Below are 25,128 nucleotides of genomic sequence, written 5' to 3' on the forward strand. Positions count from 1 at the left end.
ATCTAGAAGAAATGCATAAATTCCTGGACACATACACTCTCCCAAGACTAAACCAGGAAGTAGTTGAATCCCTGAAGAGACCAATAGCAGCCTCTGAAAGTGAGGCAATAATTAATAGCCTACCAACCAAAAAAAGTCCAGGACCAGACGGATTCACAGCCGAATTCTACCAGAGGTACAAGGAGGAGCTGGTACCATTCCTTCTGAAGCCATTCCAATCAATAGAAAAAGAGGAAATCCTCCCTAACTCATTTTATGAGGCCAACATCATCCTGATACCAAAGCCTGGCAGAGACACAACAAAAAAAGGGAATTTTAGGCCAATATCCCTGATGAGCATAGATGCAAAAATCCTCAATAAAGTACTGGCAAACCGAATCCAGCAGCACATCAAAAAGCTTATCCACCACGATCAAGTGGGCTTCATCCCTGGGATGCAAGGCTGGGTAAATATATGCAAATCAATAAATGTAATCCAGCATATAAGCAGAACCAAAGACAAAAACCACATGATTATCTCAATAGATGCAGAAAAGGCCTTTGACAAAATTCAACAGAGCTTCATGCTAAAAACTCTCAATAAATTTGGTATTGATGGAATGTATCTCAAAATAATAAGAACTATTTATGACAAACCCACAGCCAATATCATACTGAATGGGCAAAAACTGGAAGGATTGCCCTTGAAAACTGGCACAAGACAGGGATGCCCTCCCTCACCACTCCTATTTAACATAATTTGGAAGTTCTGGCCAGGACAATCAGGCAAGAGAAAGAAATAAAGGGTATTCAATTAGGAAAAGAGGAAGTCAAATTGTCCCTGTTTGCAGATGACATGATTGTGTATTTAGAAAACCACATCATCTCAGACCCAAATCTCCTTAAGCTGATAAGCAACTTCAACAAGGTCTCAGGATACAAAATCAATGTACAAAAATCATAAGCATTCTTATACACCAATAACAGACAAACAGAGAGCCAAATCATGAATGAACTTCCATTCACAATTGCTTCCAAGAGAATAAAACACCTAGAAATCCAACTTACAAGAAAAAAAAAAAAAAACATCAAAAAGTGGGCAAAAGATATGAACAGACACTTCTCAAAAGAAGACATTTATGCAGCCAACAGACACATGAAAAAATGCTCATCATCACTAGCCATCAGAGAAATACAAATCAAAACCACAATGAGATTCCATCTCACACCAGTTAAAATGGCAATCAATAAAAAGTCAGGAAACAACAAGTGCTGGAGAGGATGTGGAGAAATGGGAACACTTTTACACTGTTGGTGGGACTGTAAACTAGTTCATCCATTGTGAAAGACAGTGTGGTGATTCCTCAAGGATCTAGAACTAGAAATACCATTTGACTCAGCCATTCCATTACTGGGTATATATCCAAAGAACTATAAATCATGCTGCTATAAAGACACATGCACACGTATGTTTATTGCGGCATTATTCACAAGAGCAAAGACTTGGAACCAACCCAAATGTCCATCAACGACAGACTGGATTAAGAAAATGTGGCACATATACACCATGGAATATTATGCAGCCATAAAAAAGGATGAGTTCATGTCCTTTGTAGGGACATGGATGCAGCTGGAAACCATCATTCTCAGCAAACTATCACAAGAACAGAAAACCAAACACTGCAGTGGGAATTGAACAATGAGAACACTTGGACACTGAATGGGGAACATCACACACCGGGGCCTGTCGTGGGGTAGCGAGAGTGGGGAGGGATAGCATTAGGAGATATACCTAAAGTAAGTGACGAGTTAGTGGGTGCAGCACACCAACATGGTACATGTATACATATGTAACAAATCTGCACGTTGAAAAAGTATAATAAAAAATTAAAAACAAAAATAAAAACTAAGAAATCCAGGGAAAAGCAGCAAGCATCTTCATGTATGCAACTTTCTAATGGTTAGTAGAGAATATATATATATATAGAGAGAGAGAAGGAACACACACGTGATAAAGCAAATAGGGCAAAAGGCATATGAAAGGGCATATGGAAATTTTTAGTGCTATTCTAGTGGATTTGCTGTGTTTGAAATTATTTTCAAATGAAAAGTTTTTTTAAAGTATGCATTAAATTTCTTGATTCATGGTGCCCCTTATAGGTAACAACAGTGTCACTGAAACAAGATAGAAAAGTGGGAAACCCTGGCCCCTACTAGTGCTGACAGCCATCAAGAACCAGTAAAGTTTTGATGCCCTGCCTCACAACTAGAGGAAAACGTAGGATCATCTGCAGCAATTGCTAGCTAATGTCCCAGGAGACCTTCCCAGACAAGACATGCACAACTCAGGACCCATCAGAACGAGACACTAGTGCCTACATGAAATTAAAGCCAGCAAGAACCCAGAGGGCAGTACAAGACCAAAAACTCTTCTTGTCTGTCACCAGGAGAGTATACAAGCATCCCTTCCCTAGAAAGGATGAGGGGAAGGGAGACCCCATGAGAGGGTAAAAACAGCTCTTAATGCATGTTTGCACTTGGAATGAGCTGAATGTTTATAGAAAATGGACTACGATAAACCAGAAATGACTGTGTGATCTTGAAGTGGCTTATTGAAGGATCTTTCAAAATGAGCTCATATTAGTTGAAATAAATTATAGATTGTATGCTTTTTGCATATTACAATTATAAATGTTGACTGCTTCAGGTATATAACTACTCATTGATTATGATTCCAGTTGGAAATATGAATGGGTGTGTGTGGAGGTGCAGGCACAAAGAAAAAATGTCTGGAGTAAAATATACCAAAATGTTAATAGGGACAAGAAAACAGGTGATTTTCATCAATTTTTATTTGTTGTATGCATTTTGAAAAAGAAAATTGTATTATTTTTATAATCAGGCAAAACTAAATCAATAGAGATATTTTTCCTTAGAAAAATGTAAATGTCATCAGAGAACAAGGCAGAGCGCCACACATTACTCCATCCCAAGCCTTAACTAGTTATTGATTAAAGAAAAAAAAGATTTCCTTTCTGTCCCATTGATGTCAGCAATGAAGCAATGCTGTGGTAGGAGAAATTCCCATTGATGGATTTTTGTTAGGTATGTCAAACACAGTTTCATACATATTTGTCTACCTGCCTCAAGTACAAACCCAAAGTCTACAATGTTTTTTGTGGTGATTCCCTAAGTTTGCTACCCTGGCTCTGCCCACAGCATGCATCTGATATCTGTTGTTGCCTGGAATTGCTTAACTTTTTAAAAATACATTGTTATGCCTAATAATTATTGCAAAATCTTGAATTCTTCTTTTCTTAAAAGACTCTGACCCTTGCGGATTCAGAGAGGCACACATACACCCCTAAATGAGTATAATGGACAGATAGATGCAGCCTGCTTCATTTGACTTTTGCTGTCTTTCTCTTAATTTTCCTCTTTGCCTGATTGTTCACTCTATTTTATTCTTTCCCTTTTGCATCTCTTTTAAAATTTTTCTCCCAAAAGGTAGATTTTTGTCTAACAATCTTTACCTGTTTGTCAATATGGGCTGATGATGTGCTTATGAAGAAGGAACTCCAAAGAAGGAAACAGGGGACCAGGTATCATAATATATCCTGTACCCAAATCCACAGACACTGACTCTAAAGTCTCTCTCTCTCTCTCTCTCTGTCTCTCATTGTCATACACACATGCACACAGACGCACACACAATCATATTACTTATTTACAAATGCCCACATTTTACATGAGCCATTATTCTCCTTTCAAATTTAAAACTTAATTAAATTGAAAACAATACTTTTTGGAAAAAGATAACTTGCATTCCTCTTACTCGTCTTGAACCTGGTTGAGTTGACTCCGGGTTGAGTTCAAATTAGAATCTAACTGTTGCATGTCCCGATCCCGAGGACTGGAATCTTTACGTCTCTCCTTGTCAAACGTGTTCTGGAAAGGCACACCAAAAAAACAAAAAACAAAAATCAGTCTGAATACATAAAATGACATTGATGAATTAAAAAAAAAAAAGTCCATCTCAAAAGAGCACACATGAAGTTCTAGTGCAGGCAAAATTAATCTAGAGTGACAAAAATCAGAAGATGGTTGTCCTGGGGAAGGTGCAAGAAATGCTCTGAAGTGATGGAGATGTCTGATATTCCAATAGAGATGTGAATTTACACAGGTATACATATTTGTTAAAACAGCAATTTATGGATTTCACTGAATATAAATTATACCTCAATTTCCAAAAAGACTTTGAAACATCATTCTACATCTTTATACCTAGAATAATGCCCACACAGAGGATAAAAATCTGAGAAGCATCCAAACATTCTCAGGGAAAAAAAATTACTTAATGATAACTGAAGTCTATAAAGTACTTATCACGTGTCAGACCCTATGCAGCTTGTTTAGTGTGCTTATCACATTTAATTCTCACAAATGACCCTATTAGATCAGCAAAACCATTGTCTCCATTCAGCAAATAAGAAAATTGAGACATAAATGTTTAGATACCTACTCCAGGGCCATAAAAGAGGAACTGGTTTTCTTTCAGTGATCTCCAAGCGGGGATCCTTCAGCCACTGTCTTATAAGGTTCTTGCTCAGAACAGACTAAATGCTTTCTTTTTGTTATTATTATTATTATTTATTTTTTTACTTTAGGTTCTGGGACACACGTGCAGAATGCCCAGGATTTTTACATAGATATATGTATGCCATGGTGGTTTGCTGCACCTATCAACCTGTCACCTAGGTTTTAAGCCCCACATGCATTAGATGTTTGTCCTAATGCTTTCTCTCCCCTCACCCCTGCAATTCGCCGACAGGCCCTGCTGTGTTGTTCCCCTCCCCATGTCCATGTATTCTCATTGTTCAACTCCCACTTATGAGTGAGAACATGTGATGTTTGGTTTTCTCAGAAGAGACTAAATGTTTTCTAAATGCTTCTGTTTTAGAAAGGGTTATAGGTAAATCCATATAAATGTTTAAAAGTAAAGTAACTAATGTTTTGGTTGCCCAGATGTAATGATGTGGATGCCTTAAGTAAGGCATGTGCTCTCTTTCTAGTCTGATTTCCACCTGTTCAAAAACTAACACTGTCCCCATGAAAACCACCAATAACCCTCACAAATTGTGACACTCTGTCAGTCTACCAAAATTAAGTCCTCTTCTTCTCTTGGAGGTTTCTGATTTGTTTTATCTCACTGTTCAGAAAGTCGAGGGTTATCCTTCAGCATCCCTACCTGCAGAGAGGGGACCTTGCTGTCAACAGGTTTTCCCATGGAAGCAGCAGTAAAGGAAGCCTCCAGCCAAGGCAAAAGGCGTGACTTGATTGTTTCCACACCATCGTTATGTCCTCCTAAAAGAATACACACATCAGGTCAGGGAGAGAAACACAACTGCATCAACAGTCAAAGAACACAAAAAAGCACCAAGAAAGGAGAGAAAGGCAAGCAGAACTGGATGGGAAATTACCAGGCCATTCTCACCTTCTTGGGCTGCTGTTGTGAGGATCCCGAAGAGTTGTCCCTGCACCTTGGCAACTTGTTCAATGAGTTCAAGGCAGTGGTTTAGATTTTGATCACACGTGTTTGTCTGCAAGGGCAAAACAGTAGATAACCAGGGTAATTTCTTCACTCTGGGACCCACTGCAGGCAGACTAGGGTCTCACTTGACCCAAGAGCTGCCTGGCTCTGGTACGCTCTGGTAGCAGGACTGCTGTGTGGTCACCGAAACTTATCTCCCGTAGACCACATTTCCCAGTTTCCCTAGCAGTTCGTGTGGCCATGTAACTGAATTCTAGTTAACTGGATGGGAAGTGATATATGCCCAGGGCCTGGCCCAGAAGGGAACCTCTTGAATGATTTATTTTTCTTTTCCCCTCTGCCAACTGAATGCAGAAGAGCCAAGAGAGGATGCTGAGGGCATAAGGGATGGTGGAGCCACAAGATTTGCAAGGTTGCTGACTGAAGGCTTGCATTGAATTATCACATAGTTGAGAGAGTTGGTTTGTGTGTGTTAAGCCACTGAAATTTGGAGGTTGTTTTTTATAGCAATAATCCTACTCAGTAAAACGCTACAAAAATACATTTAAAAGTTAAATGGACCTGTTGTCAGACAATACAAATTACTGCCTAATTTACCTGCTTTATTGGTTTCAGTCCTCTACATAAATTCAATTCATATATATTGTATGTGCATAGAGAACATGACTTCTTAACAGCAAGAAGGTATTGCTGGGTTTAGGATATAAGGGACTTGGCACTTGCAGACTCATGGGGCAGACAGATGAATAACCAGTTACCTTGCAGCAGAATAATAAGTCTAACTACACAGATGAGTGCAAGCTCTACCCAATAGTCCATTGCCTTGGAAAGTCTGGGAAGGCTTCCAAGAGGAAGTGAAACCTAGTCCAAGATGAAATTAGCCAGACTTGGAAAAGGAGGTGGTTCCAGTGGTTGTGGAACATTCTAAGCAATGAGAACAGAACACGAGGAGGCAAATAAGTGAACCTTTTAGCTATTATTCTGCTTTCCTCATTTCTTTGAAAGATTCTACCATTTCTATTTCAACAGAAGCCAAACCTCTAACTGACTCTAACTGTAGAAGAAGGAATACAACTACAAGCAACAAACATCACGTGGTTGTAAAAATGCATCGATTTATGTGTCACCTCAGGGCGCAATAAAGCATTGGTCCTTGGTGCCTCCTGGACACAACAAATCCCAGAACAGAAAGCAGGGTATAAGGAGGATAGAAACTAGGAGTAAGAGAAAAGTTGAGATAATCTCTAGGCAAAAGTTTACAAATCAAATGCACATCTGCATCAACCAAGGAAATGGTTCAGACAGGCAGGAAGCTCCTTGAGGACAGACCTGTCCTGTTGGTTGCTGTATTCCCAGCCCTGGGTTCTACAGTGCCCCTGTATTCAGACTCATTATGCGTTGGATGGATGCATGTAAATGAGATGATTCACTTACTTTGTGTTTATCATATCTCTCCTATATGCCAGGCTCTATTAGTGCTTTACATAAACTCAGCTAATTTTTGCACTAGTACACTAGGAGTTAGAAGAACTATTATCATTCCCATTTCAGATGAGAAAGCTGAGGCACAGAGAGGTTAAGTAACTGGTTCATGGCTACCCAGCTAGTAAATTATCAGAGCTGAGATTGGACCCCAGCAGCCCAGCTTCCAGAGCCCATGCTCTTAACTACTAAACTATCTATATTGACTTTTAGATCATGCTTCATGCTGGGAGTAGAGGGAGGATTGGATGATGCGACCAAGAGTGAATGGGGAGGGCATCCAGGGAAGGCTTCTCTGTGGAGGGGACCCTTGAGTATTCCTGGGCTTGTAACTGAGAGGGCAGCTGGTTTACTTTCCATTCTTGGTAAATGGTACCTGGTAACTAATTCTGTTGTAGCATTGATTTCTCCTGTAGTCATTTTTTCTCCATCTCATCCATCTAATCTCTCCTCCCAAAAAGACCATGAGTCCCAAAAAGACCATGAGTTCTTTTTAAAAACGATCTTGCTTTGCTCATGTTTGTATCTGTTGTCACTAGTATCCTAGCAAATTGAAGGGTCCAAACAGCAGTTGATGAATGAATTATTTAACAGCGTAATGTTGACATGATAGAGCATTTAAAACCCATAGCCTGAACATCTATTTCCATTTCTTCCTCATTAATTCAGCACTCCTTGCCGTGGCCATTTTATACCTGCACTTATTACACTGAACTTCACTTAACTACTTACAAGCCTTTTGCCCTCTGGCAAGATCATTCCATGTGTTAAGTGGATGGAGAATGAGCTTGGGAGTCAAGCAAACCTGAGTATCTCAGCTCTGCTGCTTGCTACAGTTCTGTGTGACCCTGCACAAGTTACTTAACCTCTCTGAGCCCATTCTTCTCCCATGCAATGGGGATAATAATGCCTTGCGGAGCGTTAGAATTAAATCAAAACAATACATGTCTAGCATCTCAGACACAGAAGGTGTTTATCAATTGGCACCTATGAGGTGGCATGCAGTATTGAAAGGAGCCAGTGGCTTAGGAATAAGGTAGACCTTTGTTCAAATCTGGTTCTCAACTTATCGGCTGCCTTCCCTTAGAAAAAACATTTAAATATGAGGCTCTGTTTCCTCCCGTTTAGGAGGTAGTTGATCACATGAGCAGAGTCCAGTGTAAAAGAGGTACACAATAATCAGAAGTATTACTGTGGTATCATTACTATCTGTTCCTATGCCTTGCCTAGAGCCTGGTACATACTGGATACCCAGAGGAATGCTGGTCAAATGAGTTTTTAAACACAACTTAAATAACAGGAGAGAATATCCTGTGTCACACAGTTCCGCTTCCCAAGACATGTTACAACATGATGCAACTTCTAAACACAAAGCATTGCACAAGATAATCAAGTTGCAATAGGGTCACATTATTCAAGTAAACACATACCCACATGCTCACACAAGACAAACAGAGCAAAGATATGGACTAATTATACTGTCTCCAAAGCACAGACTCTCCAGATTTATCCATTCATAAATCATTGAGTTCCTATTATATGTAAGGCCCTGGAAACAAAGCTCAGGAAACAAAGCTATATTTAAAAAAAAAAGTTGTCTGCAGTCAGTGAACTAATTAGACAGGGAAGTGAGATGGAGAACAAGTGGCACATAGGGGATAAATAATTACCTTAGAGTTTATGTTAAATACTCTGTGTGGATAACAAGCTATAGGAATAGCAAAATAACCTCTGGTGAGGAGTGAAGGGTAAGAGGGAAGGGTAATTGAAGAGGAGAAACAGAAGGTACCAGGCATATCAGGGGAAAGTGAGTACAGGGTCCAGAGACCAAGTTTGAAAGACTTGACTGGCCACATTAAGGGTCTTGGGCTTCATTCCATCATCAAAATGTTTAAGGATGCAACAGAGGAAGGTGGGTATGACATGCTCATATTTCCGTTGCATGTTACAAAAATCTCTCTGGCAAAAGCAGACCAGATAGAGTTTGGGTTACAGAGTGAGTCTGGTGGGGAGGTAGATGGATATAACCATCTAGCTGAGATAGATGGATATAACCATCTAGCTGAGAGATGCTGGAGGCTGTAGACATACCAAGGGTCTCCCAAAGGTCTTTCCCAGCCCCAAATTACACCTGTGCCAGTAAAGTTCCTGCTGATTTCAGCATTACCTAAGAAGGTCAGGGAGTTTCTAAATGAGTAAGAGGTATGAGAGGGATGATCCTGAGTTTGGGTTTGAACAAGTGAGGGGGCCTGCAGGACCTTCAGATGGAATGTCCAGTAGTAGTACCTAATAATTACTGATCTAATTACCTACCCTATACCAGCCAGACCCTGTGCTAAGAGCTTTATATACGTGGCTCCATTTAATCCTCAGAACAATCCTACAAATGGGATGCCATCATCATCTAAAATTCATCACTAAGGAAAAACAAATTAAGTAATTTGAAGAGACAATAGTGCGGACCCATTCCTGCAGCCTCCAGCACTGCAGCTGAGCTCTCAACAACAATGCTTTCCCCAAAGCAGATGGAAAGTAAGTCTGGAGCTTAGAAGAGAGACAGGACTGGGAGGAGTGGCTTTGGAAGGCTTCAGCAAGTGGGAGGGTGCAGAAGCCACATGCACAGATGAGATTACCAGGGAGAGAAAAGAGTGAGGAGAGGGCTGAGGGCAGAGCGAGGGGCAATTTTGCTGTGTCAGAAGTGCTCTGAGTAAGAAGAGCCAGTGGATAAAAAACAAAACAAGAGCAGTCAGAAATGAGAGGACACCGAGGAAGCAAGATGAAGAAGAATAAGGAGGCCAAAGAAGGAGATGGTTTCAAGAAGCAGAAGGGCATGGTTTATTCATGCATTTATACTCTCAAGAAATTTTATGGAGAGGCCACTATGCACTGGATGCTAGGGACACAGTGTCTCCTGCCCTGGAGGAATTTATAGTCTAAGATAAACATGAAAATAAATGCAAAAATACATGCTACTTACTATAAGAAAATTGGTCCAGATTTCAGAGGTAAAACTCAAAAGAGAAGCTGGTAAGGGCCATGAAGTTTCAGGAAAGCCTTTGCTTGAGGAGCTTTGTGGGCTCCCACTCCTAGAAATGGATTTAATTGCTTTCGTGTGGGACCTGGTCTTTGGAAATATAAAAGCTTTCTGGATAATTCCTATGTGCAATGAAGACTGATAACCACAGCATTAGTGGGTAACAAAATCAATTTAGTGAGTCTCAAACAGCAAATAATACTAAAAAGAAAACAGAAAAACACACCATAATGAGTAAAGGTAAGAATCATTAGTGGAACTTGAGTTTATATGTACAAGAGTTTATGTGTGCTATATTGTGAAGTAAAATGCATTGAGTCCTATAGGTAAGTTTTAAAAACAATGTTCTGGGGACAATGCCTTGCCTGTGTTGAGAATCACTAATATTGGCAATGAGAGCCATAAAAATGATGCCTCAAACAGCTGTATCAAAGTTGGATTGGAAGTGGGCATGAATGAAGGCAGGGAAATGAATAAGAACTTTCCATGTTATAAGTGTAAAACTGAAATAAGTAAACTTCAAACACATTCCAATGGCTTTGTGCAGATAGGAAAGCAAGAGTTAACAGAAAAGAATAAAATATTCAGGAATATAACCACCAACATTATTAACACAAAGACATGTTCTTTTAAAGCTACTAACCCCTGTGACACAGATATGGGCTAAGAGCCTCCTTTTGTTACCATGATTGCTGTAAAAATACTGCTAGTTCTGTTAGAGGCAACATTTTCTGGGCTGCATGAAGCTACTGTTAAAATAGAGATCTTAAGACTAATATAACAGACTCTTTGCGGCAATAAGATAAAGACCTAAGGCCATGCCAGGCAAGGATTAAGTCACATACCCCTACACATAAAGAATCAACTATGTTCTAACTGTCAAAAGGTTTTTTCTTTTTATCTAGCAGCTAAGCAAGCACTGGCCTTGAGATAAACAATGTTAAAACAATTGCAACTCACTGACTACCAGACTCTGACTAACTGATCCCCTCCCCTGTTCCACAGTCCATAACTGCAACTTCGACTGGATAAGTTACTGATTTCAGTAACTTTCTGCTGATAAGAGACCATGGACAATAGGCTGGTTCTGGTCGGTCCACAGAGGCTGCACACTAAGTTCCTTCATGTCCCTGCCTCCACCTTTGATGTATAGGGCCTAATTGTAATACATTTAAATGTTAAGCCTCTACCCCAAAATGATAGGATGAACGTAACATGAGTGTTTGCTTACTATGCATGTGAGCATCCCCCTTCATGAATATTCATAGCTCCTCCTATAACCTGTTGAATATGTATACATGTGGCCAACCCATTCAGCATTAATTCCTGTCTACTTCCCAGCCTGCAGGTTGTTACCATTTCTAAGAAATAAAGCTCTCCTAAGAAAATGAGGATGTTCCTATCTCACTCAAATATCAACAGGGGAAAAGTTTTCCAGGCAGAGAAAACAATGAGTGCAAAATGCTCTGAAGCAGAAGCATGTCTGGCATCTCTAGAACTGTGCTGTCTGAGACAGTAGCCATGAGCTACATGTGGCTATCTGAATTTAAACTGGACTTAAGTCAAATTAAAAATTATGTTCTTCAGTGTGCACTTGCCACATTTCAAGTGCCCAATAGTTACCATATTGGACAATGCAGATATAGAACCTGTCCATCATCATAGAAAGTTCTATTGGACAGCACTGCTCTAGGACGAGCAAGAAGGCTGGTACTGCTGGAGTGGGCTGAGCAAGGGAGAAAGTAACAGATAAGGTTAAAGAGCTTAAAGGGGCACAATTGTGTAGGACTTTGAAGGTCATTGTAGGAGCTTTGGCTTCTTCTGACTGAAATAGGAAATTTGGAGTGTCTTGCAAAAAGAGTAACTTGATCTGACTTGACATTTAGAAGAGTCTCTTTGGGTTGTTACTTTTGTAATAATCCAGGTGAGAGATGATCAAGGATGGAGAAGGGTGGTAGCAGTGGGGTTGCTGAAAAGTGTTTAGATTCTGTATGAACTTTGAAGTTAGAACCAACAGACTATGATGGTGAAAAGGGAGTGGAGTACATAATGATGAAGACTACTTAGAAAGGAGGCCTGTAGTTGGGGCATGGGAAAGGGTAAATTCCGTTTTGAACAGATTTGACTTTGAGCATTTTGAGCATTTCAAAAGCATTCACTATTGAAAGATGTCCAATGGGCAGCTGGAGAAGTGAGAGCTCAGATAGGAACACATCCTATAGAAATAAGATTCATCAGTATACTTGTAAGAGATGAAGCAGGAGTGGAGGGGGAAGAATACAGGTGTCAACATTCCAATGTGATAAAGATGCCTGCAAACTCAAGAGAAATGATGGAACCTGGGGAGTGGCCACAAGGTATAAAAAACACTGGTAGTTGTGAGTACAGTCTCTACTGTAGAGAGATGAAGGGAACAGCTGGATGGAAATGGTTTTAATGACAGCAGAGAATGGGATGTTATCAAGACAGGAAAATGTAATAAACTAAGGCACTTCTCATTACTTACAGGGAGTTTCTAAAGTAATTGTTTATTAGTTCCAGACAAATACTAGTGCTATTTGTAATAAACATTGTGACAAACAACATGTTTTTTAAAATTCAGAGTTCAGTTAGGCCGCTGGGCAAAAAAAAAGGGGGTAAATACTGTACACGTTAGGATTTCTTATTCTCAACCTCCCGAGACTAGGTAGTAGGTACTTTTAAAATTAGTTAGGGGGAACCCAAGTCTTTTATGATAAAGAGGTCATTTTAACTTTCCAGAATTCTTAATGGAGAAGGAATGGTCCGTGCTGGTTCTTTAAAAGGGAGCAAAGAGATTGAACAGGAAACACTAGAAAGGAAGGCTAAGGAGAAAGCTGTAGCTGCTCTTTGAGCTCCCCTCCACTTCAGGAGCACTGGTTAAAGGGTGAATGGGGAAGCCTAAGGACCTCATAACAGGCAGGGTCTCAGAAACAAGCTAATCTAGGCTCAAAAAATTAAAATCTGAACAGGAAATTTACATATCATCTAGACCAATCTCCGCTATTTCACAGACGAGGTACTAAGACCCAGAGAAGTAAAACAATTTGACCCGTCATTCAGCTAGTTCTATGCAGAGCCAAATGCAGAAATAAGGGGGGGAGGGGGCTAATTTCTGGTCCACAGTTCTTTTTGTCGACCGCTCCATTTACTATGTAAGAGGGGAAATCCCTATTTATATTAAGACGGACCAACCGAATGTAAAGCAAATTCAACACTCAAGAGTTCTGTTTGGGGGAAGGGGGGAATTATGGGGAGCCAGGGTGCGGGTAGGTAGGGATTAATGAGACTTGAAAAGTGCTCATGGGTTTGATGACAGAATACTGGCTTCTCACAAATGCCTGGAAAAAGGCCTGAATCCGCCCTGGTGTTGGAACTGTGGCCCAGTTCCAGTTCAATTGCCAGGCCCACCAGCACGCAAGTGAAACCCGCAACGTTAACAACTGTCCGTTTCGCTTATTTCTGGGTAAATAACTCCTGGGTGTGTGTTTATACAAATCCATTCTGATACAAACCCTGGGCAGGAGAGGGTTGTAGTAAAAAATAATTCGGGGTTGGGGAAGGAGGAGGTGTGGATTGCGCTGGCGAGGGGGATTGGAAAGAGTGGCCTGCATGACCAGACCAGTCGCAGACCACAGGGCTTCCCTGTTGCTAGGTCGCCGGCGTCCTTAGTTACCACTGATTGGAAGCCCTCTCCAATCTCTCCGCAGCCTAGTGCTGCGCTCCGCAGGCCACGCCACCCGCGCGCCGCCTCGCGAAGCTGGGAGACAAGGGCACGTACACACATGTCCTTCCTTCCCCAGCGATCCCGGTCGAAGGCTGAGGTCCTGGTTAGGAATCACAACCGCGGAGGCTTTGCAAAGTGGCCACCAACTCCAGCTCTAAGAAATCCCCGACGAGGGCTGTGCTGGAACCTACGGGAGGGCGAGCCCCGGGGGTTTTTCACCCAGACTCACGTTGTACTCCTTCAGCCAGGAGTCTAGCTTTTCCTGCAACGTTCGTAAAGCTTCGTTTGAGACCAGTCTTTTCAGGTTTTCCGCCATCGCTCACTATACCGCACGGCCCCACGCTGCGTGATGGAGACGTGGAGGGACAAGGCGGTGGCCTCCGCAGGACCGTGGGCTGATATGGCGGGAAGGGTGTTCTCTTGTGGGGGTTTCAGAGCGCGGCAGGTGTTTCCATCCTCCCCCTCGGGTCGGACAGGGCCGGGTTCGGGAAGCCGGGGGGGAGGTGCCCTGGGCCGCAGCCACCGCCCCTCATCCGCCGCCCCGCGCCAGCAGCCGCCTGAGCCCGGCCATAAATACCCTGGCGATTATTAAACAAACCTTGACGTGGACGCGTTGGCTGCCAGGGACGCGCGCGGCCTGCGTCGTGGCAACGCCCGCGCCGCCCCGCCCTGGGTGACAGCCGCGCGCCCCAGGGGTGGACTGAGACGCGCCGTCGCGGCGGGTGGAGGGCAGCAGGGCGCCTAGAGCATTCCTCCCCATTCGGGGGTTCTGAGTGCCCACCCGTGTCCAGAAAAGCAGCAGTTAAGTCGTCATTGTAATTTGGGGCAAGGCTGTCTCAGGAGATCAACTCTTTGGCCCCTTTATTCTTTCTCCTTTCATTCCTTTAATTATTCATTTGTAGTGCCTTGGGTTTACCTGTATGAAACTTGTAACTAAAATTTCAGTACTTCCTACTTCTAGCTTTTGCTTTGTTCCTTGACCCACTGGGTGGGTACCCAAGTCAATAGAGTTTAGGTCCAGGATGTTCACAAATTAAAGTTAATCCCTCAGGTTTGGATAAGATTTGCCAGTGTATATTTATTATTTACAGTGTATTTTTTTTTTTTTTAAGAGTCATTGAGCACTCTAAAGCTTCATTTAATGCCGAATTCTCTAATTGGGACTTTCTTGACCTAGTTTGGCACTATTTCAAAAGTGTGTATTCTGCTACAGAAATGGGTTCAACCACTTAGGAAACCATTTCGACCATCTTTAAGCGCTTTCGAAGCAAGCTCTTTTATACACCATCAAAAAATTTGCTGATTGTAAACCATTCCTATCCATTCTTTAAAACAGCGGTGGGGAGCAGAGCCTCAGCTGGTTAGCTAGCTAGTTTAACTTAGTTTCATCTCTGTAGGTACTTGAAAATCGGTGAACACTGCATATATTCAAGTATTGTAAAATCAAGAATTTTCACCACCTCTTGTTTTGTATTTCTCTTGATTACAGTGGCTTTACTATCTGCTAATGAAAATGAAAGGCTCAGTTTTGAAGCCTGTGTTCCTACTATTTTCTGTAGACCATAAAATAAGGACTATAAGGGTATAACATGTTATTTGATCAGAGTAGAATAATAATTTCTAATGTTAAAAATACCCCCTCAACAAAACAACTAAATATTCATTAAACAACTTCATATATGTATATAACATACATATACACATATATGTATATAATGAATTGAGAAAAGCCTCAAATTTCTCAATTTGGACCTAATAATCACATATTTCAATAGGCATTTGGAATCTTTGAACAGTCCCATTTACTTATTCATAAAAAAATCATATTGGAACATTTATGTCAGATAAATTAGCCGTAAAGTACTTTTCTTTGCTGTGAGCACCTTAATTTGCCGGTAATCCTTGGTTTCATCATCTGTAAAAGGAAAATAATTCTTTCATAGGATTATTATGAAACTTAGTAAGATAATTCATGTAAAGTATTTAGTACAATGCTGGGCCTATGCTGTAGCAATTGCTGTAGTAATTGCTGTTTATTAAATATAAACTAATACCAACGTATGTTCGCTATTATTAGGAATGTAGATTAGTATTAGTTTATATTTAATAAAGAAAACTAGTTGTAAACAATATAAACCTCCAACAATAGGGCAATGGTTGAGCACATCATTCAATGAAATGTTGCACAATAAAAATCTTGTTATTGTAGAATATATACTATCTAGAAATTTTCACTATAACGAAAAAGGCAGAACACTAAATTGTATATACTGTGTTAAACTGCACAATGTGAACCCAAGGTACGATTGTGGGTTATTTTTATTGCTCTTTTACATTTTTCTGATTTTTTTCAAGTTTCTACCATGAACATGAATTGTTTCTATGATAGCTTATTCAGAAAAATTTACACAAAACAGTTACTAATATGGTTTGGCTGAGTCCTTGTCAAAATCTCATCTTGGATTCCTACATGTTGTAGGAGGGGTCCAGTGAGAGGTTATTGAATCATGGAGTCAGGTCTTTCCTGTACTGTTCTCCTGATAGTAAGTCTCACAAGATCTGGTGGTTTCGAAAAAGGGAATGTTCCCTGCACAAGCTAGCTGCCACCTATATAAGATGTGACTTGCTCCTCCTTGCCTCCCACCGTGATTGTGAGGCCTCCCTAGCTAGGTGGAACTGTAAGTCCCTTAAACCTCTTTCTTTTGTAAATTGCCCAGTCTCGTGTATGTCTTTATCAGCAGCACGTAAACCAACTAATACAGTAAATTCTTATGGGGAGTTGGACTCCACTGAAAACATACCCAAAAATGTGGAAGCACTTTTGGAACTGAGTAACATTTTGGAACTGAGTAACAGGCAGAGGTTGGAACAGTTTGCAGGACTCGGAAGAAGACAGGAAAATGTGGGAAAGTTTGGAACTCCCTAGAGTCTTGTCAAATGGCTTTGACCAAAATGCTGATAATGATATGGACAATGAAATCCAGGCTGAGGTGGGTGGAGATGAGGAACTTGTTGGGAACTGGAGCAAAGGTTACTCTTTTTATGTTTTACCAAAGAGACTGGCAGCATTTTGCCCCTGATCTAGAGATTTGTGGAACTTTGAACTTGAGGGAGATAATTTAGAGTATCTGGCAGAAGAAATTTCTAAGTCAGCAAAGCATTCAAGAGGTGACCTGGGTGCTGTTAAAGGCATTCCGTTTTGTAAAGGAAGTCGAGCATAAAAGTTCAGAAAATTTGCAGCCTGACAATGCAATAGAAAAGAAAATCCCATTTTCAGAGGAGAAATTCAAGTGGGCTACAGAAATTTGCATAAGTAACAAGGAGCCAAATGTTAACCCCCAAGACAATGGGGAAAATATCTCCAGGGTATGTCTCCAGTGCAGCCTAGGGACTTGATGCCCTGCATACCAGCCACTCCAGCCATGGCTGAAAGGGGCCAATGTAGAGCTCTGGCCATGGCTTCAGAGAGTATAAGCCTCAAGCCTTCAGAGCTTTCATGTGGTATTGAGTCTGTGAGTGCACAGAAGTCAAGGGTTGAGGTTTGGGAACCTCTGCCTAGATTTCAGAAGATGTATGGAAACACCTGGATGCCCAGGCAAAAGTTTGCTGCAGGGGTGGGGCCCTCATGGAGAACCTCTGCTAAGGCAGTGCAGAAGGTTAATGTGGGGGTGAACCCCCACAAAGAGTCCCTACTGGGGCACTGCCTAGTGGAGCTGTGAGAAGCCTCCATCCTCCAGACCCTAGAATGGTATATCCACTGAAAGCTTGTACTGTGTGCCTGGAAAAGCCACAGACACTCAACACTGGCCTGTAAAGGCAGCCCGGAAGGAGGTTGTATCCTACAAAGCCACAGGGGCAGAGCTGCCCAAGACCATGGGAACCCACCTCTTGCATCAGCATTACCTGGATGTGAGACATGGGGTCAAAGGAGATCATTTTGGAGCTTTAAGATTTGACTGGCAGGATGCAGTGGCTCACACCTGTAATCCAGCACTTTGGGAGGCTGAGGCAGGCGGGTCACCTGAGGTCAGGAGTTTGAAACCACCCTGGCCAACATGGCAAAACCCCGTCTCTACTAAAAATACAAAAATTAGCTGAGTGTGGTGGCGGGTGCCTGTAATCCCAGCTACTTGGGAGGCTGAGGCAGGAGAATCACTTGAACCCGGGAGATGGAGGTTGCAGTGAGCCAAGATCACACCACCACATTCCAGCCTGGGCAACAGAGCAAGACTCTGTCTCAAAAAGAAAAAAAAATTAAAAAATTTAAAAAATAAAAAAAAAATTTGACTATCCCACTGGATTTCAGACTTGCATGGAGCCTGTAGCCCCTTTTTTTTGGCCAATTTCTTCCATTTGGAATGCCTGTATTTACCCAATGCCTGTACCCCCTTTGTATCTAGGAAGTAAATAATTTGCTTTTGATTTTATTTTTTAATTTTATTTTTTATTATACTTTAAGTTCTAGGGTACATGTGCAGAACGTGTAACTTGCTTTTGGTTTTAAAGGCTCATAGGTGGAAGTGACTTGCCTTCTCTAGTCCTTCTTTGGACTGTGGACTTTTGAGTTAATGCTGAAATGAGTTAAGACTTTGGGGGACTGTTGGGAAGGCATGATTGCTTTTGAAATGTGAGAACATGAGATTTAGGAGAGGTCAGGGGCAGAATGAAATGGTTTGGCTGTGTCCCTGCCCAAATCTCATCTTGAATTTCCATGTGTTGTGGGACGGACCCAGTAGGAGGTAATTGAACCATGGATGCAGGTCTTTCCCATGCTGTTCTCATGATAGTGAATAAGTCTCCTAAGATCTGGTGGTTTTTTAAAAAGGGAATTTTCCTGCACAAGCTCTCTCTGCCTGCTGCCATCCATGTAAGATGTGACCTGCTCCTCTTTGCCTTCTGCCAGGATTGCGGGGCCTCCCCAGCCATGTGGAACTATAAGTCCATTAAACCTCTTTCTTTTTAAAATTGCTTAGTCTTGGATATATCTTTATCAGCAGCATGAAAATGGACTAATACAGTTACCCCAAAATTTTACCACCCTCAGAAAGAAAAATGCTGGCTAAAATATCAATATTTAAGCAGCTCCCTCAAAACAGAACAAGCTTTGACTAAATGTCTGTATTGCTCATTTAATAATTAGACTTACAGTGTCTTAAGATAGAATGGATCTTTGAAATCACCTTAGCATATGCTCCCTGATATTTATCTCTACATATGCCCCAGCTTCACAATTAGATTCAAGACCTTTAAGGCTTGCAGTCATTTCATGTACATCCTGGCTTCACTAGAATTCAAGAGATGTGTTGTGTATAGCAGGAACTTGTCTTTATGATAAGAAGCATTGGTCTTCCTCCTGATGATCAAAATTCAGGAAATGTTTCACATGTTTATTCATTATTTACCCTCCTTACCCCGGTACTTCCAAAAAAGTGTCTGAGATGGCTGATAGCAAGACACTTGAAAATACTGCCATATTAGTAATATTTTTAGAGGAAAAAGCAAATATGCCCAAAATGTATGCCCATGTACTAAGAGCCACATTTCATATTTCTTTCTGGGCTTAGTGGAAGGCAAAGCAGAAAGGAAAATGAGTTTTATGATAATGATTGATGTTTAAAGTATACATACGAGCTCTTTCAATGAACACACATTTTCTTGGTACCAATCTAAAATGTGTTTGCTCACTTCCAAAGAGTATTGGACAACCTAGATGAAAGATATCTTAATAAACCTTTTTAAAAAATATATAGAAAAAATCTTGATATTATTGTTTTGTGAAACGATCTTTGATCAATGCTGAAGGAGTAATGCTAGAACAGCTCATCAAAGAGCAGGCCAAGTAATTGACACCCCATTTTTAGTTCTCAGGTGACGTTATTTGATACAAGCTTAGAATTTGCATACCTGTTGGAATAAGTGGATATTTTCATAAGTGCCCTTAATGATGGTCCCCTCTGCAGAGCTTTTGATGGGTGCTAAATAGCAATCAATTTAAGACAGAGCAAAAGCCTGGAGTGCAAATAGTTTATATTTCTGATTAAAGAGTCCATGTGTTTTAAATTATAAGCATGTAGTCAATATGGCTGAGATTCTATTTTAAAAGTTGATAAGCCTTGGCTGGGAGTGGTGGCTCATGCCTGTAACTTTGGGAGGGCAAGGCAGGCGGATTACTTGAGGCCAGGAGTTTGAAACCAGCCTGGCCAACGTGGCAAAACCCTGTCTCTACTAAAAAGGTAAAAATTAGATGGTGCACATCTGTAGTCCCAGCTACTCGGGAGGCTGAGGCATGAGAATCACTTGAACCCAGGAGGCAGAGGTTGTAGTAAGCCAAGATGGCGCCATTGCACTCTGGCCTGGGTGACAGAGCAAGACTTTGTCTTAAATAAATAAATAAATAAATAAATAAATAAATAAATAAATGCTGATAAGTCTCCTTTTTTTCACATATGACAGAAAATACCAGATAAGTAATGATTCTCTGTGGGGAATATTTTGATGCTCAAATTTTGTCCCAATTTGATTATTTTAGGACATTACTAATTAAGCAATTTTAGGAGAAGCTGAAAGAACAGCAAACTCAAAACATGAACACTGTTGCTTTATCTCACACTCTGCCAATTAGTGAATTCTTATGACTTTATATAAATCTTTAATCACTCAGAGACATTTTTTTCATCTATAAAATGAGTAATATGGACTAGATTAGCTGGAAGATGCCCTGCAGTTCTAACAGTCTTTAATACTGTTTTGCCATACCGATTAGGTTCATGATTGAGCAAATCTTGCTCTTTGTTTCAATTTTTGGTTGACAGTTCACTTTAGGTCAAGCGTTGATTTTGAGCGCATTAGACAATCACCAAAAGTTGGGCACCCTTTTTTAGTAAAATTTATTCTGCAAGCTTGCTGGAATAACTACTATTTCTAACCTCCAGTTAATAAACAAGGAATTTCTCTATAGTTGCATTTTTAATAAATTTAAACCCGGCTTAAACTGATAAACTTTTCCTAATTACCTCAAACCCTTAGAGCTCATCACTTTCTCCTTTATGCTTTGTCTCTTTAACTTTTGGACATGTTAATATTCTTGTAATTATCATGCTATATTATATTTATTTGCTTCCCATCTAAGCTTTTGAGCTTCATGAAGAAAAAGAGAGAGGCTTATTTAGCTTTATATCCTCAGCACAGCAACTGGCACATAAGAAAGAAGAAACAAGTTGGGGGCCAGGAGGAGGAAAGGAGGAAGGAAAAGGAAACGGAATGGAAAGGAAAGGATGCGATTGGCTGCTTTGTATCTGATGTCATAATCCACTGAGATAGAAGGCAATTTTAACAGCCAATTGGTGTTTCTTACGGTGTGATAATTCTACTATCTAGCCAGGAGTGATTTGTTCTAGAAAGGGTAACGTGTTGAGTATCTAGATGGAACAGGGTTTTTTGTTTGTTTGTTTTTGAGACAGAGTTTCACTCTTGTTGCCCAGGCTGGGGTGCAACGGCATCATCTTGGCTCACTTCAACCTCCACCTCCTGGGTTCATGCGATTCTCCTGCCTCAGCCTCTCGAGTAGCTGGGATTACAGGCATGCACCACCACGCCCAGCTAACTACATTTTTAGTAGAAATGGGGTTTCTCCATGTTGGTCAGGCTGGTCTCAAACTCATGACCTCAGGTGATCGGCCCACCTCAGCCTCCCAAAGTGGTGGGATTACAGGCATAAGCCACCATGCCCAGCCTTGGAATAGATTTTAATTTTGTCTACCCTGGATTTTTACCTACATCAGTCAGCTCAAAAGATTTTTAACTGGGTATTTTAAGAAGCCAACAAAAGATGAGCTGAATCCACTGCCTGAACTGAGCTGAAGTGAGAGTTATGTATATTTAGTTCACACTACACCAAACATAAATATATGCAATAAATTACAGGGGATTATATTATGCAGTAGGATTTTCATCTTAATTTCTAGTCTTCCTAAGGACAGTTGCTAACCCTTAGGCAAGGATTGATAAGAACAACCTATGTTTGGCTTGGATGCTCTTTTAAGCACTCCTCATCCTTTCCTGGCTGAGCCACGGTATTCTTGTCCTTCTGCTGTCTGTGTTTGGACCTTGTGTCTTTGGATCAGGGCCTGTATTACTATTTGAAGAAAATCTTTTAGTCTTTGCTGACCCACTTGCATAAAGTTGCCTTTAAATGCAATGTTTATCCAAGGTAATGCTTAGGCCCTTCGTGCTCAGAGGCACTTTGTTCTTGTAGGTAGCAAAACACTTATTTGTCCACTAAGTGTTTTCTAACCTGAGTGCTCTGTGTTCTCCTTTCAGGAGTTCTGTTTTGTCCTTTTCTCTGACACATTAAGGGAAAGGAAAATACTTTCTAAAAAACACCCCTTGGAGAACAAATGAATTTATTGGGAACCGAGCAGGAGGCAGGTTACCCCACTGACAGAAGCAAGAATGCTGTTTCCTGTGTCATACCAAGCACTACCCACTCAGAGCAGCAGTTCAGAATTTTTTTGTACAATTATTTCACGTGTACTATTGATTAAACTATAAAAACAAGAGGAAATTTTAAATATATTAAAAGTATATCACCTTAGCACCTAAATAAACTGTAGAACATTTGCAACAAATATAGATTAGACGGAGAAAAAACCCAAGGTAGATGTAGTGTGATTTTAGAGAGCTGCAAAGTACTTTTCCTATCGCAACCCAAGTTTACATCACAGGTTTTTCAGAAAAGAAGGCGTCCTCACCCTCCATCTTTTCAGCTCTGCTAGCTAAATGCAATGGCAAGGTCATGGTTCTGTGAAAATCCCCAGAGGAGGAGCTCAGGACACATTAAACTATTGCAGAGACACGGTGGGTATGGTCTACCTTGCAAGATGTCCTTAAGCACATCGGGAGAGGGATATGGGATAGCATGAGACAGTCCCTAGGATAAGTAATGTTAAAATAGATCCTTTTCAGCATTTTTAATAAACATTTACTGGATTTCTAGTGTGACACAACCATCTGCATTAAGCATGGGTAGAATTAAGCTCAGTCTCTGCTCCCTAGGATCTCATAATCTATTCAAGAGAGAGAAAAGCAACCATAGTTCAATGTGATCAGTTAGAGTAGATAAACGTTCTGCAGAAACAATGATTCCTCCTTTGCCTCGTTTCCCATCTTCTGAAAAAGGATCAGGGAAAGTCATAGAAAGGTGATGTTTAGATCCTGTTTTGGAAAGATGGAGAGACGCTCACCAAGAAGAGAAGAGCAAATTGAAACAGGAGGAATCATAGCAAAGGGGCATGAAATTGAATGGAGGGGCAGAAAATGACAAATAGTAGTCCAATGTAACTACAGAGTAGTCAGGGAATCAGTGACAAGACTGCAAAGATAGTCCTTGTTTCAACTATGATGAGTCTTATATATCAGGCTAAAGGAATTGATCTTTATTTCATAGGTAGTGGGGAGGCAGCAAAGGGCTGTAAACAGAAAAACTGTATGATTGGGTCTCTTCTATAGCACATTGGAGGTCACAGAGGTTAAGTATGGAAGGGGCAGAACTGGACCCAGAAAGAGCACATAGAAGACAAAGAGATGAGAGTTAGTCTAGTGGCCTTCTCTGGGGTACGGTATGGTGAGTATTAGATACCGATGTCAGAAATACTTAGATGCTAGTAATATTTTTTACCCAATAGAAAAAATTAATTTAGTATTCATCAGAGTTATTAAGTATGTATTATGTACTTGGTTCTTAATGTGTTCAGGACTTGGAGCAACATGGAAAATAATAACACATTGCCTCTGCTTTGTAAGGAACTCAGTCTAATCAGAAGCAAACTGTATATCATGAAAAGTAAAGTAATGAGATACTGCATTAAGTATTAAATGGGGTGTTACAGCAAATTAGTGAAAAGTTTAAAGGAAAGAGCAATAAGGACAGGCTGTGATTGTCAGGAGGAGATAGGACTGAGGTTTGTCCTGAAAAATGGGAAGAATCTGGAGAGGCATGAATTCACAGATAAGTAAAACAGATGGACAAATACATAAATTTCAGTATAGTGTGATGTGACAATAGCAGCATGCTTGGGGATCACAGAGAGGGGCACACAAATCAGAAATGTATGATTGGGAGACGGTTTAAGAAAGGCTTTTCAGAAGAGATACCCCTTGATCTGAGTTTTAGTGGACAAGTAGAGAACAGCTAGATTAAAAGGAGAAAGAGCCACATAAGCAAAGGAACAGAGCCATTAAGAACTTGACGAGCTCAGGCAACTAGATGGGGGCTGCAAATATTGCACATGGATAAAGGGATAGATTACTTTATCTCTGATTCCCTGACTCCTCTGTAGTTGGATGTATTTGTGGCACGGGCAGGAAACAAGGCTAAAAAGGGGCAGAAGGACCAAAAGGTTCTAAACTTTTGGTGAAGGGCCTTAAATTTTATTTGGAGTATGATAAGCTTGAGGGTGAGGAGTGACACGATCAGATTTGTATTTTAGAAAGATCATTCTAGAAATAGTGTAGAACTACTTTGAGGTGTCTGACTAGATGGTGATATCATTCACTAAGGGAACATAGAGGGACCAGACTGGGAAGAAAGATTTTGAGTTCTTGGGCTTGAAGTGTATATTTGTAACACACAAACTTGGTGGCTTTAAACAACAGATATTTGTTGTCTTACAGTTCTGGAGGTTAGAAGTAAGAAATCAGAGCCTTCTGGAGGCTCTAAGGGTATATCTGCTCCATCCTTCTTTCTTAGCTTCTGGTAGCAGTTGGCAATTATTGGTATTCCTTGCCTAGTACAGTGATCACTCCAATCTTTGCTTCTATGTTCATATCACCTTTGTGTATGTTGCCATCCTGTCCTCTTATAAGAAAGGGCTCATCCTAAATTCACAGTGATCTCAAGATCCTTAATAACATCTGACTTAGTCCATTTGGGCTGCTATAACAGAATATGGACTAGGTGGCTTATAAACAACGGAGCTTTATTTCTCACAGTTTTGGAGGTTGGGACATCCAAGATCAACATGCTTAGAGATTTAGTGTCTGGTGAAGGCCTGTTTCCTGATTCATAGATGTCACTGTGTCCTCACATGGTGGAAGGAACAAACCCATTCTCTTGGATCTATTTTATAAAGGCACTAATCCCATTCATGAGAACATAGCTAATCACCTATCACTTCCTTCTATAATGTGAATGTGTCCCCAAAAATTCATGTTTGGAAGTTTAATCTCCAATGCAACAGCATTGGGAGGTGTTGTCTTCTGGGAAGTGCTTAGGTCATGCGGGCTTGGCCCTCGTGAATAGATTAATGCCATTACAAAAGGGCTTGATGGAGTTTTGTC

At 40.8% G+C, this 25,128-nt stretch overlaps 1 protein-coding gene across 4 annotated transcripts in view; it reads right to left on the minus strand.

Moving 5' to 3' along the window:
• SPATA18 (spermatogenesis associated 18) overlaps positions 1-14,493 on the minus strand; it is a 53,561-nt gene extending 39,068 nt beyond the window's left edge. For 3 of the 4 annotated variants that reach the window (XR_002724679.2, XM_023183144.2, XM_023183143.2), the window contains exons 1-4: positions 14,021-14,493; positions 5,474-5,579; positions 5,228-5,343; positions 3,815-3,927 (exon numbers count right to left, since the gene is read on the minus strand). Coding sequence is in view for 3 of the 4 variants with exons in the window: in XM_023183144.2 (XP_023038912.1) it covers positions 3,815-3,927; positions 5,228-5,343; positions 5,474-5,579; positions 14,021-14,107 (422 nt within the window). In the remaining variant the exon portion in view is untranslated. The remainder of the gene's footprint in view (positions 1-3,814; positions 3,928-5,227; positions 5,344-5,473; positions 5,580-14,020) is intronic. The other variant, XM_023183145.2, reaches the window with a different exon arrangement.
• Positions 14,494-25,128: the final 10,635 nt, after the last annotated feature.

Source organism: Piliocolobus tephrosceles, chromosome 3 (genome assembly GCF_002776525.5).
Source record: "Piliocolobus tephrosceles isolate RC106 chromosome 3, ASM277652v3, whole genome shotgun sequence".
Classification (NCBI taxonomy): Eukaryota; Metazoa; Chordata; class Mammalia; order Primates; family Cercopithecidae; genus Piliocolobus; species Piliocolobus tephrosceles.